This window comes from Babjeviella inositovora (genome assembly GCF_001661335.1).
Source record: "Babjeviella inositovora NRRL Y-12698 unplaced genomic scaffold BABINscaffold_12, whole genome shotgun sequence".
NCBI lineage: Eukaryota > Fungi > Ascomycota > Pichiomycetes > Serinales > Babjeviella > Babjeviella inositovora.
Window position 1 is genome coordinate 64,867 of NW_017566849.1, and position 17,154 is coordinate 82,020.

At 48.3% G+C, this 17,154-nt stretch overlaps 3 protein-coding genes across 3 annotated transcripts; 2 read left to right on the forward strand and 1 right to left on the reverse strand.

Annotated features, from left to right (window-relative positions):
• On the forward strand, nt 1-4,757 carry BABINDRAFT_40353 (CAP domain-containing protein; the record flags this gene model as incomplete). Its single annotated transcript, XM_019131969.1, has 2 exons — nt 1-231; nt 4,281-4,757. Coding segments are annotated over 2 exons (708 nt in total), but the record flags the coding sequence as incomplete, so codon positions are not given.
• Nucleotides 4,758-10,788: 6,031 nt separating this feature from the next.
• Nucleotides 10,789-14,356, forward strand: BABINDRAFT_163008 (uncharacterized protein). The gene has a single exon (XM_019129665.1). The coding sequence runs from the start codon at nt 11,015-11,017 to the stop codon at nt 14,051-14,053; it is 3,039 nt and encodes a 1,012-aa protein (XP_018983287.1). The 5' UTR covers nt 10,789-11,014; the 3' UTR covers nt 14,054-14,356.
• Nucleotides 14,357-15,074: 718 nt separating this feature from the next.
• Nucleotides 15,075-15,956, reverse strand: BABINDRAFT_23488 (uncharacterized protein; the record flags this gene model as incomplete). The annotated part of the gene is made up of 1 exon (XM_019131312.1): nt 15,075-15,956. A coding segment is annotated over one exon (882 nt), but the record flags the coding sequence as incomplete, so codon positions are not given.
• Nucleotides 15,957-17,154: the final 1,198 nt, after the last annotated feature.

The following is a 17,154-nucleotide window of genomic DNA, read 5'->3' on the forward strand; positions in this document are numbered from 1 at the left end:
ATGGTTGAAGCTGCGTCTACACCTTCTCTCCCTTCGGCTGCTGGTGCTGCAATTACCACCGCTATCGCGCCGGTGTCAGTCCAAACACCGGTTTCTGCCAACCCAATGGTTGAAGCTGCATCCACATCTTCTCTCCCTTCGGCTGCCGGTGTCACTGCAATTATCACCGCTATCGCGCCAGTGCCAATTCCAGCATCTGTTACTTCTGCCGCTCCTTCTGCCACTCCCTCCGTTACATATAACCCAATTTTCAGCACGTACGAAGGTGGCGCCAGCTCTCACTCAATTGGTGTTGCCAAACTCGCGGGGGTTATAGGAATGGCCTTGATGGTCTTGTAATTGAGACCTAACAGGCCTCTCCCGTATGATCCAGGTCTTTTACCGCCCGCTCAGATAAGCCTTCACCCTCCCTCAGCTTATTTTTGTATTCAGCGCAGTTTTTTTTTTCGTGTTTAGCGCTTTTATCATATCCTTCGAGGTACAGCTTTGTTTCCCAACTTTATTTTCTTATATACCCCCTATTTTTGACTTTTGTCACTTTTGAATATGCGCCTTTTTGTGTAATTCCTCTTCCTCTGACATGTGATTTTTGTTCGATAGACGTCTGCCTGGGGATTGACAGAGAGACCTTTTCTTGCAACGGATTACATTAGTGAGTGCTAATCACGGAGATTTACAAGAAAAGTGGCTTTAGTTACAGTATAACTCTGAAATCTTGCAGTTAACTCGAATACTTCCGAGACACCCGTAGCATCCAATTTGCAGTCTGAGGATGGGAGATCGTTGAGGTCAGCAATGCACCAATAGTTGAGGTGATTACCGGAACAAAGATAGCAGATAATTCTTGATCGTGGCACTTTGATGGCGCTTGACAAGCGTCCGGTTCGGAAAATGAACAGAGCTCGGACGGAGATGAGTACCCCGTTACAATGCATGCGCATAAGGAAGCCCGCTGGCTTAAATTAGATCTGTCCAGGGTGGGCTGCCCTGGCATGTCCAAGTTAAGGTTTTGGGAGCTTGCTCACAATCCAAGATATGGCTTTTACAGGGTACAGATACCTTCGGATGACAAATAAACACAGTTCCGCGCCATCACACATTTAGAGACTAGAACTCGACGTGAAGATTTCAGAGTAACTAACAGTGAGTTTTGGACTGTATACAGAGTCCGTTATTTCTCGCTGAGAGGATTTTCCCTTTTGACATCACATATTGATACAGCCATCTACCAAAACGGCATCACCGATAGAGGTTAGTGCAATCCTAACATGGAATTACAGCGACCTGAATGGCGCCGTATAAACGAGAATCGTGGCAATTGCCAATGGTAAGACCAAGTCTTGACAGCATGCAGTATATGGGGCCATTTGCTCCTAGGGATTTGCACGTGTAATACCGGCGATCCCGAGGTCAAAGTTGTGCCAGAATGGTTTAGGCCAAAGTAGCAACTATACGAAAGATTCGGATGTTGTGGTCACTGATATAATTACAGTTAGAGAAACGATAGAGCGCCAAGAAAAAATCTCCGTCAAGATGCATTTCACCTGCACATGCATGCACTATGCACATGCACTATTGTAGATGCCCGAGCAGGAGGGTATATAATAGTATTGCTCAGGGTATGGACATAGTGAACGGCCGAGCAGGAGGGTATATATTTGTACCACGCAGATTATGGACCTGGAGCCAAAAAAAGGTATATCACTAAAGACATACTACTAGGGACCTAAACTTCGTGGAGCTCCTTCACACAAGTTAAGCCACTTTCAGGTTAAGTGGTGTCATACACATCTGCTTTTCGACCTGAGCTCTGTGAGGAAATCGATAAAAGGATCTCTCGTGTCAGCATCATCTCTAAAGGTCTTACAATAGACAGAAACTTGCAAAAATCGAACCGTTAAGGGAAACAAAATGGCTAGGGATTGGTATTGTTCCAGCTCTGTGTGGAGTATTATTAGATGTCGTCTAACAAGTCTACATCCTTGAAATATCCTTTGACCTTGTTCCATACTCGCAGGAATACATGTACGGCATCAACGCCGGTAGTATAACGTCACATACGAAGTAAATTGGAACAAGCGGGAATTGCTAAATCATCGTACCCCCCCGAGATGGAGAAAAAAGTAGGCGCCCTTGGATATCCACAGCAGTTTCAGCAATCTTATTGAAAAGGATTCGATATTTTTTTATCTTTTGTAGCCGGTACGGCTTTTGTAGATATGCCCAGACTTGAGCCGTCGAATACGACATGCGGCTCCACCCCCGTTTTTATTTACTCTCCGGTCTCTTCCAATAGATGGAACTAGGTTCTGTGACTTATTAAACAAGAAACGCACAAAACGTTGCAATATTGGATCTATGTGCCTTGGATGTTTCGGCCTTGGCAGAGAGCATAGATTTGTCGAGCTGCCAGAAAGCCAGATCTCGATACAACTACCCTGGCTCCAACCTAACGCAAACTAATGCACAATCATGCTTTAGGTGATCCTTTCGCAGAGACGAGATCGCACACGCACTTGCTGCAATATACGATGCCGCTCAACGAACCGCATTATGTGGCCCATGCTAGAGCAAGCTGTAGCAATCCCGGAACTAACCCGTAAGAGATATAGTTCATTTCGTATCTGAAAAACTTGAAAGCCTCGTGTAAGTTATGTACAATAGCCCGAAACCTACGTGGAAAGCTGGTGCTCAGTAAATGGCAGTCTTATATTTCACCTCAAGCTAAGCAAATCACATTCACAAATAACCTGCCTTGGTCAGAGGACAAGTACAAAGTGCACCTCATATACTCAAACAAGCTTTTCATAGGTTTTGATCTTCCCAGGCCCGCAACAGATAAAGACGCGTTGCTGTGGTTCAGCAGCTCGTAGACCTACCCTCTTAGAGCTATGCACTTTCCACCAGAGCCCCGTAGACACCCAGCCACATTTAAATACCTGAATAATAATTATGCATACGCTTCTCTTCATGCTTTCCGCGCACCAGCTACCCGCATGCAGGTGTTCACAAGACGAGCTGATGTCATGGGGAGCTGCTCTAATAAGTTTCATCTCTGGGTTTAATATTGCTTTCATTTTTCATTTCTCTGGCATGGAAACTGAGGTAGACCATGCATAAGCTTGAGTCACCAAAACTAAGATTGGGTTCAGACTCGGCCCTGTCATGCAGGCAAGGAAGGTATTGTTACATCAGACAATGCATAGCGCGTTGTCACACAGACGGCGCACATCTTAGTGTCGAGATTTGAAATTTTCTAAACGAGATATCTATGGGCACGCCATCCAAACCACTGAATGGAGACTATATAAGTAACGCACGATGGACCCGAAGTCACTCACTATCGAGGTTGAAAAATAGCATTGTCTTTGGCTCCTAGCGCTTATTGGTTAGCAGTAGCATGCATCTGATACGTCATGCTTAGTTGCCAGACCCTTCTAAATTGCATGTGTGCTATGGTAACATCGATATACGTTGTAAATCAGATAGAGGTTACTATGCATGCAAACTATTAGGCCTACGATATCCCGTTCATGTACCAGCGTGACCAGTTTAGTCATCAGCTAGAATGGCAATACGGCCACGATACAGTTCGTAGCCTCGACTAGTAATACAACCACAATACAGTTCACAATTTCGGCCGGCAATACGGTCACGATACGGTCTATAACCTCGATGCAAGATGTGGCAATTATTGGCAACATGCCAAGAGATACGTGTTCCCAACCGCAAATTTACAGCGCTCACCATCTTCCCCAGACTTTAGGTTCGAGCCAATTACGGCCTCCTGACACCAAATATATGAGCCCGCCTGAATAACCCGGCAACGATGCGCTCCAGCTTGCAATCCCTGTTCCTAAAACAGGGAATCGAGCGACCTCGGTTTCTATGAACCACGGAGTAGACATTAAGTTTTTCGTAAACCATTGTTCGCGCATCATATACAGGCCGGGACCCGTGTCGGGGATCTATCCGGCCATTGTTCTTATGTGCAAATCACTAATGCAACTGCATGCATTAGTATGCAGTCTATCTGAGCGCTAACTTCATGCACAACGTTTCACCGGCCATGCAGTATGTGATGCACAGACCACCAACAGGCCAGCCATGAGAGTTACTGTTAAGCGTTTCATCAACGATCTTCATCACCAACCCTCTTATCTTCATGCTGGTGGAATATTTGGGTATATAAGGGACCCAGATTCCCGGTTTCTACTTGGTGGCTAGTCTCTATAAAATTACCTTTGAAAAAATAAATAATACCCTCCGATCAAATGAAGTTTTCCGCTATTGCATTAGCGGCACTTGCCATCACAACCACGGTTGCTACGATGGACAGTTATTTTGCTGACACTATTTTAGCCGCTACCAACGCTAAGAGAGTCTTGCACGGGGTGGATCCGCTTGTGTGGAACGATACTTTGGCCGTTTACGCTAACAATTACGCCACCTCTACTTACCAGTGCAACGGGATCTTGAAGCACAGTGGTGGTCAGTACGGTGAGAACCTTGCCGCGGGCTACAGCACTGTTGGTGCCGTGGAAGCCTGGTACGATGAGATTCAATATTACAACTTTTCCAACCCGGGCTACAGCTCTAACACGGGTCACTTCACCCAGTTGATCTGGAAGAGCTCGGCTCAGTTGGGGTGTGCTTATATCAATTGTACCGGAGCCTGGGGTCAATATATCATCTGTGAGTACAACCCCCACGGTAACGTCATTGGCTGGTTCCCTCAGAACGTGTTCCCGCTTCTCACTGACCCGAACTATAGTTCCATCATGCAATCCTACTCCTCCATATCGCAAACCACCCACGTTTCAACCATCATCGTGACGCTGACTGTGCCAGGGCTGATTGTCACCGTTACTGTCAAGAGTACTTCCACCACCACAAGAGGTCCTACGACCCCAAGCTCGAGTTCGACTGCGCAAGCATCTCTGAATGCTTCTAGCTCTAATTCAGCCAAGCTTTCTAGCACGATCCCAACCACCTCCGTCCAGTCTACTGCTTCTCCGGTTGTCATCTCTACCGTGACTACTACTATTTCTTCCTCTACCTCCACCTCCACCTTCGTACTTCCAAGCTCTAGTTCTGCCGTGCCAGTTGAAACTTCTGCTGTTTCTGAAGTTGTCACAACCAAGTATACCACCGTGGCCACCTCCACCTCCACCTCCTACTACTCCACTTATATCTCTTTCTTCACAATATACATCTATACCGACGAACTCAACAAGAGAGCAGAGACTGTTGTTCCAACTACAGCTGTGGATGTTGTATCGGGTGGTGTGTTGACCCAGATCTCCACTGTCTACATCACCACCACCCATGACCCTACGTCTGGTGCTTCTGTGTCTACTTCTGCACCAGTTGGACCTGCTTCTTCTGAAGCCGTGTCAGTTGTTGCTTCTTCTGTGGTTTCTACCCCAGTTGGAGCCTCTTCTGCGGTTTCTACTCCAGTCGGGGTCTCTTCTGCAGCCTCTACTCCAGTTGAAGTCTCTTCTGCTGCTTCTACTCCAGTTGTAGCCTCTTCCGTTACTTCTACCCCAATTGAAGTATCTTCTGCGACTTCTTCTGCTGCTTCTACTCCAGTCGAAGTTTCTTCTGCGGTTTCTACCCCAGTCGAAGTGTCTTCCGTTGCTTCTACCCTGGTTGTAGCCTCTTCTGCGGTCTCTACTCCAGTTGAAGTCTCTTCTGCGGCCTCTTCCGCTGCTTCTAACCCAATCGAAGTCTCTTCTGCGGTTTCTACTCCAGTCGGAGTCTCTTCTGCGGTTTCTACCCCAGTCGAAGTCTCTTCTGCGGCCTCTACCCCAGTTGTAGCCTCTTCTGCTGCTTCTATCCCAGTCGAAGTCTCTTCTGTTACCTCTTCTGCAGCCTCTACTCCAGTTGTAGCCTCTTCCGCTACTTCTACCCCAATTGAAGTATCTTCTGCGACTTCTTCTGCGGTTTCTACCCCAGTAGAAGTCTCTTCTGCTGCTTCTACCCCAGTAGGAGCCTCTTCTGTGGCCTCTTCCGTTGCCTCTACTCCAGTCGGAGTCTCTTCTGCGGTTTCTACTCCAGTCGAAGTATCTTCTGTGGTTTCTACTCCAGTCGGAGTCTCTTCCGTTGCTTCTACTCCAGTTATAGCCTCTTCTGCTGCTTCTACCCCAATCGAAGTCTCTTCTGTTACCTCTTCTGCAGCCTCTACTCCAGTTGAAGTCTCTTCTGCGGTTTCTACCCCAGTTGTAGCCTCTTCTGCGGCCTCTTCCGCTGCTTCTACTCCAGTCGAAGTCTCTTCTGCGGTCTCTACCCCAGTCGGAGTCTCTTCTGCGGCCTCTACTCCAGTTGAAGTCTCTTCTGTAGCCTCTACTCCAGCTGTTGCTTCTTCCGCGGCCTCTACTCCAGTCGAAGTCTCTTCTGCGGTCTCTACTCCAGTCGGAGTCTCTTCCGCTGCTTCTACTCCAGTTGAAGTATCTTCTGCGGCTTCTTCTGCTGCTTCTACTCCAGTCGAAGTATCTTCTGCGGCCTCTTCCACTTCCTCTACTTCAGTCGATGTCTCTTCTGCGGTTTCTACTCCAGTCGAAGTCTCTTCTGTAGCCTCTACTCCAGCTGTTGCTTCTTCCGCGGCCTCTACTTCAGTCGAAGTCTCTTCTGCGGTCTCTACTCCAGTCGGAGTCTCTTCCGCTGCTTCTACTCCAGTCGAAGTATCTTCTGCGGCCTCTTCCGTTGCTTCTACCCCAGTCGGAGTCTCTTCCGCTACTTCTACTCCAATTGAAGTATCTTCTGCGGCTTCTTCTGCTGCTTCTACTCCAGTCGAAGTCTCTTCTGTGGCCTCTTCCACTGCTTCTACCCCAGTCGAAGTCTCTTCTGCGGTTTCTACCCCAGTTGTAGCCTCTTCTGCGGCCTCTTCCGCTGCGTCCACTCCAGTCGAAGTATCTTCTGTGGCCTCTTCTGCTACTTCTACTCCAGTCGAAGTCTCTTCTGCGGTCTCTACTCCAGTCGGAGTCTCTTCCGCTGCATCTACTTCTGTCGAAGTCTCTTCTGCGGCCTCTTCTGCTGCTTCTATTCCAGTCGAAGTATCTTCTGTGGCCTCTTCCGCTGCTTCTACTCCAGTCGAAGTATCTTCTGCGGCTTCTTCTGCTACTTCTACTCCAGTCGAAGTCTCTTCTGCAGCCTCTACCCCAGTTGTAGCCTCTTCAGCGGCCTCTACTCCAGTCGAAGTCTCTTCTGTAGCCTCTACTCCAGCTGTTGCTTCTTCCGCGGCCTCTTCCCTAGTTGTAGCCTCTTCCGCTGCCTCTACTCCAGTTGATGTCTCTCCTGCAGCTTCTACTCCAGTTGAAAATTCCTCTACAGGCTCTGAACCTCTCACCACCGAATACACCACCGTTGCAACCACAACAACCACCTCCTACTACTCCACCTACATCTCTTACACCACAGTTTACATCTACACTGATGAACTCAACAAGAGAGCCAAGATTGTTGTTCCAACCACCGTTGTAGAGGTTGTTTCGGGTGGTGTGTTGACCCAGATCTCCACCATCTACATCACCACCACCCATGACGCTACTTCGGGCGCCTCCAAGACTGATTCTGTTCCAACTGGTTCTGCAGTTGCCACTTCTGACTCAGTGACCACCACCGTCACCGACCAGTCCACCACCGTCATCACAATCACCTCTTGTTCTGACAATGCCTGTGCCACCACCGCAATTACTACTGGTGTCACTGTCATCACCACCACTATTGGTAAGAGTGAGACTATCTACACTACCTACACTCCATTGACCGGAGACTCCACTTCCACCGTCACCGACCAGTCCACCACCGTCATCACAATCACCTCTTGTTCCAACAACGTCTGTGCTACTTCCGCCGTCACCACTGGTGTCACTGTCATCACCACCACTATTGGTAAGAGTGAGACTATCTACACTACCTACACTCCATTGACCGGAGACTCCACTTCCACTGCCACCGAACCGAAGACTGTCGTGATTACCGTCACCTCTTGTTCCAACAATGTCTGTGCTACTTCCGCTGTCACCACTGGTGTACTTGTGGAAACTGCCACCGTCAAAGGCACTGTCACTGAGGTCACCCATTACACCCCGTTGACAACTGACATTGCTACCCACGATACCCAAGTGGAAGTTGGCACAACTTCCACCATCCGCTTGCAGTCCACCGCTGTGCTCACCGTTACTTCTTGTTCCGGCGGTGTCTGTTCGGCCGCTGCCGTCACCACTGGTGTCACCGTCATCGATACCACCGTTTCTGGTATTGCCACCAAGCAGACCAGCTATTACCCATTGACAGAAACAGCCAAGACGGAAACGACAAAGACCGAAGCTAATACAGAACCAGCCAAGACAGAAACAGCCGAGACTGAAGGTACTGAGGCTACCGCTGTGGCCACTAGTATTAATTTGACCACTGTTACTTTCGCCACATCTTCTCCATTTACCCTGTCACCAGCTGCTATCACCGCTTTCGAAGGCGCTGCCAACACCCAAATCTCGGTTTTTGGCAACCTTATCGCTATTATGGCCTTGATGATTTTGTAAACGGCCCAACACTTATGCCCCCTTTATGATTCTGCTGTTTTTTTAGCCCACGCCAGTCGTCTCTTACGAAATGTCTCCCAAATTACACTCCTTAATAATTTCTTGCTCCTTTCTTCAGCCTTCCTTGGGCCCCACGCTCCCCTGCATTTTTCTATACACCTGTGTATCGTATCATTAAATATTGCTTCTTATAAAATTATATTTTCGGGCCTATTTTTATTCCTAGGCTTGTCACTTTGTTCCAGCGCCGACGTCAATTACGGAACAAGGTGTTTATTACGATATAAAACAGGCCGTGCTGCAGTTGTCAATTTAAGTTGGCTATAACTGTGGGTACGAGAGACCGGATTTGCTTCGCTATTTTGAAATTTCAACCATGCTCGTCGGGTGCTGTGATAGCATGCTACCGGCAGGATTTAATGACGTCACACTAGAGTAAGAAATGAAACGAGTAGTCATTCAATATTTAAAGGCGTAACGCCAAACACTTAAGGGCACCAGTGTATGTCAGACACACCATGCAGCAGGGGAGCTGATAAGAGAACCCTGAAAAACAAGTGCTACCATTACAGTAAAGGAAAATACCAAGGGTATTATCGAGTGGAGACCTATTCGATCAATAGCCATTAGGACCGGCATAGATATATCGATCGATATCTAAATTGGATTTTGCACTCACATCCGTGGAGAGCAACTATAGCGTTGAACGGGGCGGTGTAGAGTACTGCTCTGAGAAAATCTTAGCTATGACGATTTGTCCTAGGCTTAAATGCGCTAAAATGAGGCGATCGACAAAATGTGAGTCTCATAACTTATCTCATTCCTGTTTATTTAAGAAAGCTGAACCGAACGGCTACTCTGGCCAATATAAGGATCACATCAAGGCTGAAAGGGTATTCATGCAAGCACCATGAGACCAAGCGGTGATCTTCGTCGACTTTTAGCGGGAATAGTGAATATTAAGCTACGGAGGTTCATAGGAATATCCAGTGGCTATGCAACCCCGTCCCCCGGCGATCCCTAACCAGCCGCATTTTAATCTTGCATCATGCGAGATCGATGGCACACAGAAGGTTTAGAGCATGCACACTATGGAATTAGACTTTCACTAACGTAAACTTGCTTGGCTACTATCTTTAGCTTCATGTAGGAGAACCGATGCGGCAATTTTCAAATTCGAGATTGGCTTATAATACGCAGCCAGCACAGGTTATTGGCGCAAGTCGTAAATGGAGGCCGCCAGTCCCTGAGAGTATTTCTGGTTACACGGTTGGATATAGAATTACAATACACCATTGGAATGCTTTCTCTTGTCTCTAACTCAGTCTTTTTACACCTCATGGGTGCTAATTCCCGACAAAAGTACTAATGTAATGGCACAGAAATGTTACCCTGGGAACTACTTTATAACCGGGACCAAGAAATTAAATGTCTACGGACCAGAAACGCGAAGCTGGAACCTCAAAGGATGTTCTGTGACATGCTTGCCCAGGGCGCCTATTCAAGGCTGAGTCAAACAAGGGATGCCAGGTGTCTTTTGTCATCATATACTATGTCAATCAATTCTGGGCAGTATAGTTCATGAGGCAGTCCATTTTCAAAACGAAACTTTAGGAGTCACAGCAGCTCTCAGGTATATGTAGCTACTTTTGAACTGGTGCAAATTATACTAGCTCTCTCGCGCCTAGATTCACCCATCAATCGGCGATATTTTTTCGGATCTACCTTTAGACGCATTATACTTTTAGCATATGCGGGGTCTGCTTACATAGAGCACAGGGCTAATCTTGCTAATCATGCCGATCGTAAGGAACCAGGACCCATCATTTCCCATCCCAATAATACAAGCATTACCCTAAACCCCTTTCCAGTAGCCAGACCTCACTGGTTCACCAACTTGGGAATCACTCCCGCTTGGAGATTGAAATGACCTCAGTCACGATCAAAGCACCGAAAATAACATCTGCACACAACATAAAAACCTTCATTTTTCTCTCATATCTTTGCAAATCTCCTTTCAAATTAAGCCATTTTGAGTAAAATGCAGGTCCCAGAAGGCACAATTCCCTTACCGACTTGGGAGGGTCCAATTGTCTACAAATATTTATATCGCCAGGATATCACGATAGGAGGTGTACCAGCCGCATACTGACACGCATTTACGCGTACATATTAAGCCCTAATTAGTGCACGTACTCCATCCCAGAGAGCTACCAACAAAGATTACGTTTTTAAGAATTAATCCGAGTTAGATTACAAGCCTAAGACACCCATTGCAACATATTTAATGTTTGATCCTACTAGAGATAAAGTGACCAAATGTACTCAATCAACCTTGTATGGATGGTCTGTGGTTGTGAGCCCCAACAGCCTGCACCTAAATTTGTTTGTTTACGCTGCAGTGAAACAAAACAAAACAAACAAAAGCAGCTCTTTCGCTTAACACCACGCCTCCACCTTCAATTACCATGGTTTCGGCCCCAAACTCGCCAAGAAAGGCTTTCAACGACCTTAACAAAGAGAATGCTGGGCCCTCCGCCAAAATCCCCTCTAGAAGACACTCGCTTGCGCCCGCCACAAACGTGAGAGGGATTTTGAAAGCGTTTAGCGGAAACACGCTCACACTGCTTCCCAAGGCCTTCGGGCTTCGCAAAACCGACAACCATACTATCGCTGTGATGAGTCTGGCGCCGAAGGAGAAGGTTTCCAGAAGACGGGTTTCGTTTGCACCGGAGGTGACGTTACACAAGATCGACCTCATTCCGCAGGAGGAGGAAGCGAGGGCGCGTGAGCCCAGAAGAAGACGTGAAACGATTGCCTACATGCCCAGTAACCAGCCAGTGAGCGACAAAGCGGACGAGGCTGGCCAAGAGGTGTTGGACGATAGTTCTGACGAAGAAGACCAGCAAGCCGTGCGGGTCCGTAGTCCAAACTTTGCGATCTTCCAGGACTCTCCCGACTTGGACGAAAGCGATGCTTCAATGGAAATTACCACTACCCTCAGAATGAACCAGATCGTTGTCAATAACTTGAGCGGAGGCTCTGTCAGAATGAATAGCTTGGAAAGCAGCTTGGATTTACACAACGGGCCAGCCAACACTGCTCAGTACAGTTCCTCGGATGCGGAAGACGATATGGAGTTGACACAAAACTTGGGAGGCACACCGTCTGGTGTCCCGGAGATTTTATCCAGCCAGGCAAGCGTTGACGAGGAGGCGATGGAGATCACCCAGCACGCTCCGATGTCGATTTTCCAGTTCTCTCGTGAGGTTACGGGTAGAGACAATGATGAAATAGAAGCGACTAGCAGCGATGAGGACCTGGAAGTTGACATGGATATGACCTCAGTGGTGGATAGGACCGGGTCTATACAAATCAACGGCAGGGAAGAGTTGAGCTCCAACGTTTTATCTCAGTCTTCGGAGTCTGTCCAGTCTTCCCAGGTTTCATCTCAGCCTATCAGGACTCCCGAGTTGTCACAGCTGCTCGTAACCAGTACACAGGATCCAGAGCTCGCCGACAGATTGAGCACGATTGCTGAGGAGTCCGACGGGTTGACCAGCACAACTATCAGTGCTGACTTCAACACCGAGGTCCTGATGGACGTTTCCATGCTCACGGGCCGGATTATCAGCCATGAGAGTGGCAGTTTAAAGAGAAGACGGTCGTTGACGCCTGATAAATCCCAAACCCCGAACAAGACGGACACGGTCACATCCGATACTGGTTCGCCTCACTCTGCCCGCAAGAGAAGACGCCTCTCGGTACCAGGCGAACCGGAACGCTCGCCAAGCCGGAAACCAAACCAGACTAATGTAACTGAACCTTCCGAGAAAAGTACCAGCACTGAGGCGAGGGCTAACTTGTTGACCAGAATCATCTCGTTATCCCCTCAGAAGAAGGCCCTGTCTCGGAGATCCCTGCCTCAGAGGTCTCCGTTGAGGGCTCTTCCAGCGCCCCATCTCTCGTGCAATACTTTGTCACTGCCTCTGAAAATCGATGATGCCGACTTTCTTTTGAGCGGGTTCACGCCTCTCAGAGTCATCAAGGAAAAGAACTACCCCCCAGTTGTGGAACCTGTCAAGGAGGTTCTGTTGGATGCCAATACGTCGATCGAGTCTATCGATAGCTACCAGCCAGTATCTCTCAGCCAGTTCATGGATGCGATCGAGATCAAGTTCTACGACGACTTGCTCATCAGTGACAAATCCAAACGCCGCTCGTTTGTGCAAAAGCCCCAGGATTCCAACGTGGTATTGGGCGACTACTTGCATGCCAAGCAGAAGCTTCCTCGCCTCGAGTTGTATGATTTTAGCAGCCGCGAGTTGCGCAAAAACATCACCGAGGGCCAGCACTTGTTTCTGCAGTTGGAGACGGAAACCGTAGAGGAGAACCCACCGCTCATTAAGGAGTACTTCCAATCCACCCAGCTGGTCAGGTCCAACATGAACCTCCAGTTTCAGTTGATCAAGGACTACGCGAGGTACCAGGCGAAGTCTGTATGGTATGGCTGGCGGTCGCAGTTGGTGGAGGGCGTGTTAATCGCCTTGAACGAAAACTTTGAGCAGCTCAGCGAGGATAAGAAGGTGCTCCAGCAGCAAAACGTCGAAGCCCAAACACTCTTGGCCGCTGTCAGAGAGAAGATGGTGGGGCTCACGGCGCAGTTACAGGCGTTAAAGTCTGCAAAACAGCACTACGAGACGTTGCACACGGAAAATTTGCGTTCTTTCAAGCAAGAATTGGTGGGAATAAACCGGGAGTATGCCGAGAAACGCGACAACTTGATGGCGCTCCAATGCAGATTGGAGGAGACGAATGGTTCTATGAGGCAGGTTCTGGCACAGATCGAAAGCGCCAATCGCTCTATTGCGGAAAACCAGCGTATTGTCAACTCCACTAAAAAGTTTGACGCCCAGGAGTTGCTCTCCTTGCCGTCAAGGTTCAGCCTCCTCCAGTCTATTACCAGCTTCCGCTTCGTCGCCCTCGACAAGCACCGTCCTATCGTCCATTTCCAGTTTGACAGGGCGGTGAATGTCCAGATCGACTTCAGTGACTTGCAAAAGGCGGAGAATTTGCGGGTGGGGTTCGCGGAAAACCTTTCTCCGATAATGTCCCACTTCGGCCAGAGACTTCTTTCGTTGCATGCTCGCTCGTCGGTGATTGACACGTTCCATGGGTTTGCTAACACGTGGTACCAGTTGAAGAAGATGGATACAGACTTGACCAAATTGGGGTTGTTTTTTCCAATCAAGTATGTGACGAATGGCAGCAGCTTGGTCGCACAGGTCAGACAGTTTTCGCCGAAAATGGGCTACAAGGCGGTCGTGTCTATCGCTATCGACGTGAGGGCAGGGAATCTTCCACAGGTCACGGTGGATAGCACTGCGAAGGTTATACGACGCGATGGGCCAATGGATGTTACCCAAGGATTGATCATGGATACGTTTAAAATGAGATGTGCAGGGTTAGACTTGATCGAGAAGATCGAGGTAATCTCCATTTGTTAGTGTTTTTATTAAATCGGATATTTATCATTGGCTTAGAGACTCGGATGAACTAACTGTTCTAACCGTACATGCAGAGCTCGGTGTACATAAAGGTACGGGAAAGCGGTAGTTATGGATAAATGGTTACACTGACAGAGAGAAGCTATATCAACGCACCGGGGTGGTGCCCATAATTCGAAGGATGCGCTATATACCTCTAATTATAATCGTGTATTCCAAGACATAGCCGTTATCACAAGTAGATTAAGTCTAGATGCATATCACATTTTTCTTCGTGGCGTGTACATGTAGTGAAAACATGGCTTGTGCGACCCCGGATCCTCCTAAAGCTGAAATCCCGACATCTCCGATTACTTTAAATTGGATGCGTACTGCTTTACAAGCCGCTTATTTCGTATGAAAGGTGTATTTACCAGTCCAAAAAATAAATACTGGAGAGCCTTCCAGAAAAATAAATAGGGACGGAGAGTAGTTTACAGATATATCCCCGAGATATTGGAAGCGGAGAAGCGCTCATTGCTAAACGTCCCAAAACGCCATTGGTATAAAAACCGAAAAGAATTTACAGCTCTCAAAGCGCTTGAATGCTGCACTGGATTTGAACCAAAACACCAAGAGTTACCAATAATATAATCATTGAACTACAATACTTTCACCGTAAGCGCCTTTGCCTATTCACACAAGCTTTAGTTAGCCCGCCCGGTACAACAGTATCATTAGTCAAGTGAAACGTCAATATCTTTAAGAAAAATAGAAAAGGATGAGAAATAGAGAAAAGGATGAGAAAAAAAAAACATGAAAGAAATACATGAAAAAAAGTAAAAATCGTACTATCGTTATGTAGGTTCGTTACGGCACGTGTTACATGTAAGGGGACAAAAGGCAAGACTATTTAAGACAAGATGTGAAGGAACAAGGTATTAGGAAAGAGAAGAACAAATGGCAAAAAAACATAGGTACAGTGATAGTAGATATAATAATAACTTTGGCATCACCACTGTCCTCCCTATCTCTTTCTCTCCGTCGGTTTGAGCAACTCAAACGAACACAACAACCCCTTATCCACATTCATGACGGCGCCCCAATTGTTAAACTCCCCACAGTAGTTCGGCGCGGAGAATACCGTCACCAATTTCCGCTTGGCAAAGAATTCGTACCCGTCCTCCACCACCATATGGCCCCTCACCACGAGGTCTATCTTGAATTTACGACAAAACTGCTCCACATTCCTCTTTGAAAAGCAGTACGACACCCCGCGATCGTTCGACGACCAGTCATCGACGGTAGCATCGGGGTCCGACCAAAGAAGATCTGCAAGCAAACCGGTCTCTGGAACGTCCGACGGACGCTGAATATTCCGGATCTGTTTGAGACTGGTCAAGTTAGGCGAAAGCCCACCATGGACACAGAAGATCTTGTTCCCAATGGTAGCAGCGATGGGCAACGTGTTGAAACAGTCCACGAACATCTTCCACACCTTGCTGGACGCTCGGCGCTTGCACTCGTCGTAGAAGCCATAGATCTTGGTAATATTCGCACACTCGTGGTTCCCGCGAAGCATAAAGAAGTTTTCGGGATACTTAATCTTGAAAGCAAGCATCAACAAGATCGTTTCAAGAGATTGCTTCCCTCGGTCAACGTAGTCACCGAGGAACAAGTAATTCGTGTCTGGTGGAAACCCACAGAGCTTGAAGATGCGGAGGAGATCCTGGAACTGGCCGTGGATATCACCCACGACCTTCACCGGCGCAGCGAGCTCGAGCAACGTCGGCTGGGAGTGGAAAACCTGGCGCGCCTTGTTCACAATGTACTGGATTTCTGTCGTCAGCACACACAACTGGTGGGAGTACAGGCGGGAGAGGCCTGTTTCCACGAGCCGGCTAATCACCGAGTCGAGGTCGACCTTATCGGGGTTCGACAGTCTGGAGGAAGTGGAGGAGGACGAAGAGCCGCCTTTCCGGCTTCGGGGCTTCTTAAGCGTCACGGAGATGAGCGACGTGGAGGCGGGGGTGGGAACAGAGGCATGGGCCGGGGTAGACACAAGGCCCGGCGGGGTGATGACTTCCCGGGGGAACTTGAGCGTGCTGCTGCCACTGTTCGAGAGAGGCTCGGGCGTGGACTCCACGGAAAGCTCAGCAATCGGATCCAAATCCACGCCGTTCTTGAAGAACGTCGGTGTGGCAGGCGGGGGCGTGGAGTTGCCACTGGAATTGGACGAAACGCCCGTGAGGATGGAAATGTCGCTTTCAACGGAGGAGCTCACATCGTCTAGCTTGAGCTTCTTGGGTGACTTTGGTTTTGCAAGAATCTTGGCCATGGAAGCGCTGATTTCTAGCTCGTAGTCATACGGCTCCGGGTCTTTCCTGGCATCGTACTCTGGACCCTTCCTGGGGTCTGAAGCCTTTTTTCTGGCATCGTTGGATGGAATTTTCACAGAATTTCTTCTGGATGGTTTATTGTTATTAGTTACCCGACGGGGATCGGGCTCTGGCTCATTGGCGGAAGAGGAAGGAGAGGATTCGGGTATGGGAGGCTCAGTTTTCGACAGTGACTGACCCATTTGCGCGGTTGAGAGGAATGAGGAAGACTCTGGAGATGGTCGACGTGGGTTATACTGAAGTATAGGGATGCTGCGACGGTTGAGGCGGAAATGAGTCGTGGCAAAAAAGCCGGCGTGCTTATGTGCTTTGGCCTTAATGTCTGATTTCTAAGCGGGCACAAAATTTCGGGGACGCACCTTAGCATGCACAGAAGAGAGACGCGCGGTAGGGGTTGTAGTGTGAAAACCAGAGGGATTGGGGTTCCAGGGCCACATGGACGCACGTGGGGCCATGCCTGAAGGAGACCAGCCACGGTGGCATAGCCGAAAAAGAAACCATCGGGATAAATTGGGACCTCCTGTCACGAAATTGTGCTTACGTGATAATGTAGCACTTGGAACTGTGGATTGTACGATGGCTGGTGTGGGATAAACATAGGTGTCATGGTTTGTCCGAACTTACTGTCCACGGAAAAAAAGCAGTAGATCAATGTGGCATTGCCACACTGGAGATACGGGTTATAAAGTGAGAGGCTAGTATTTGGAACATTTACACAGTTTC

Coding starts and splice junctions, on each gene's coding strand:
- BABINDRAFT_163008 (XM_019129665.1), top strand. CDS start 11,015: ATGGTTTCGGCCCCAAACTCGCCAAGAAAGGCTTTCAACGACCTTAAC.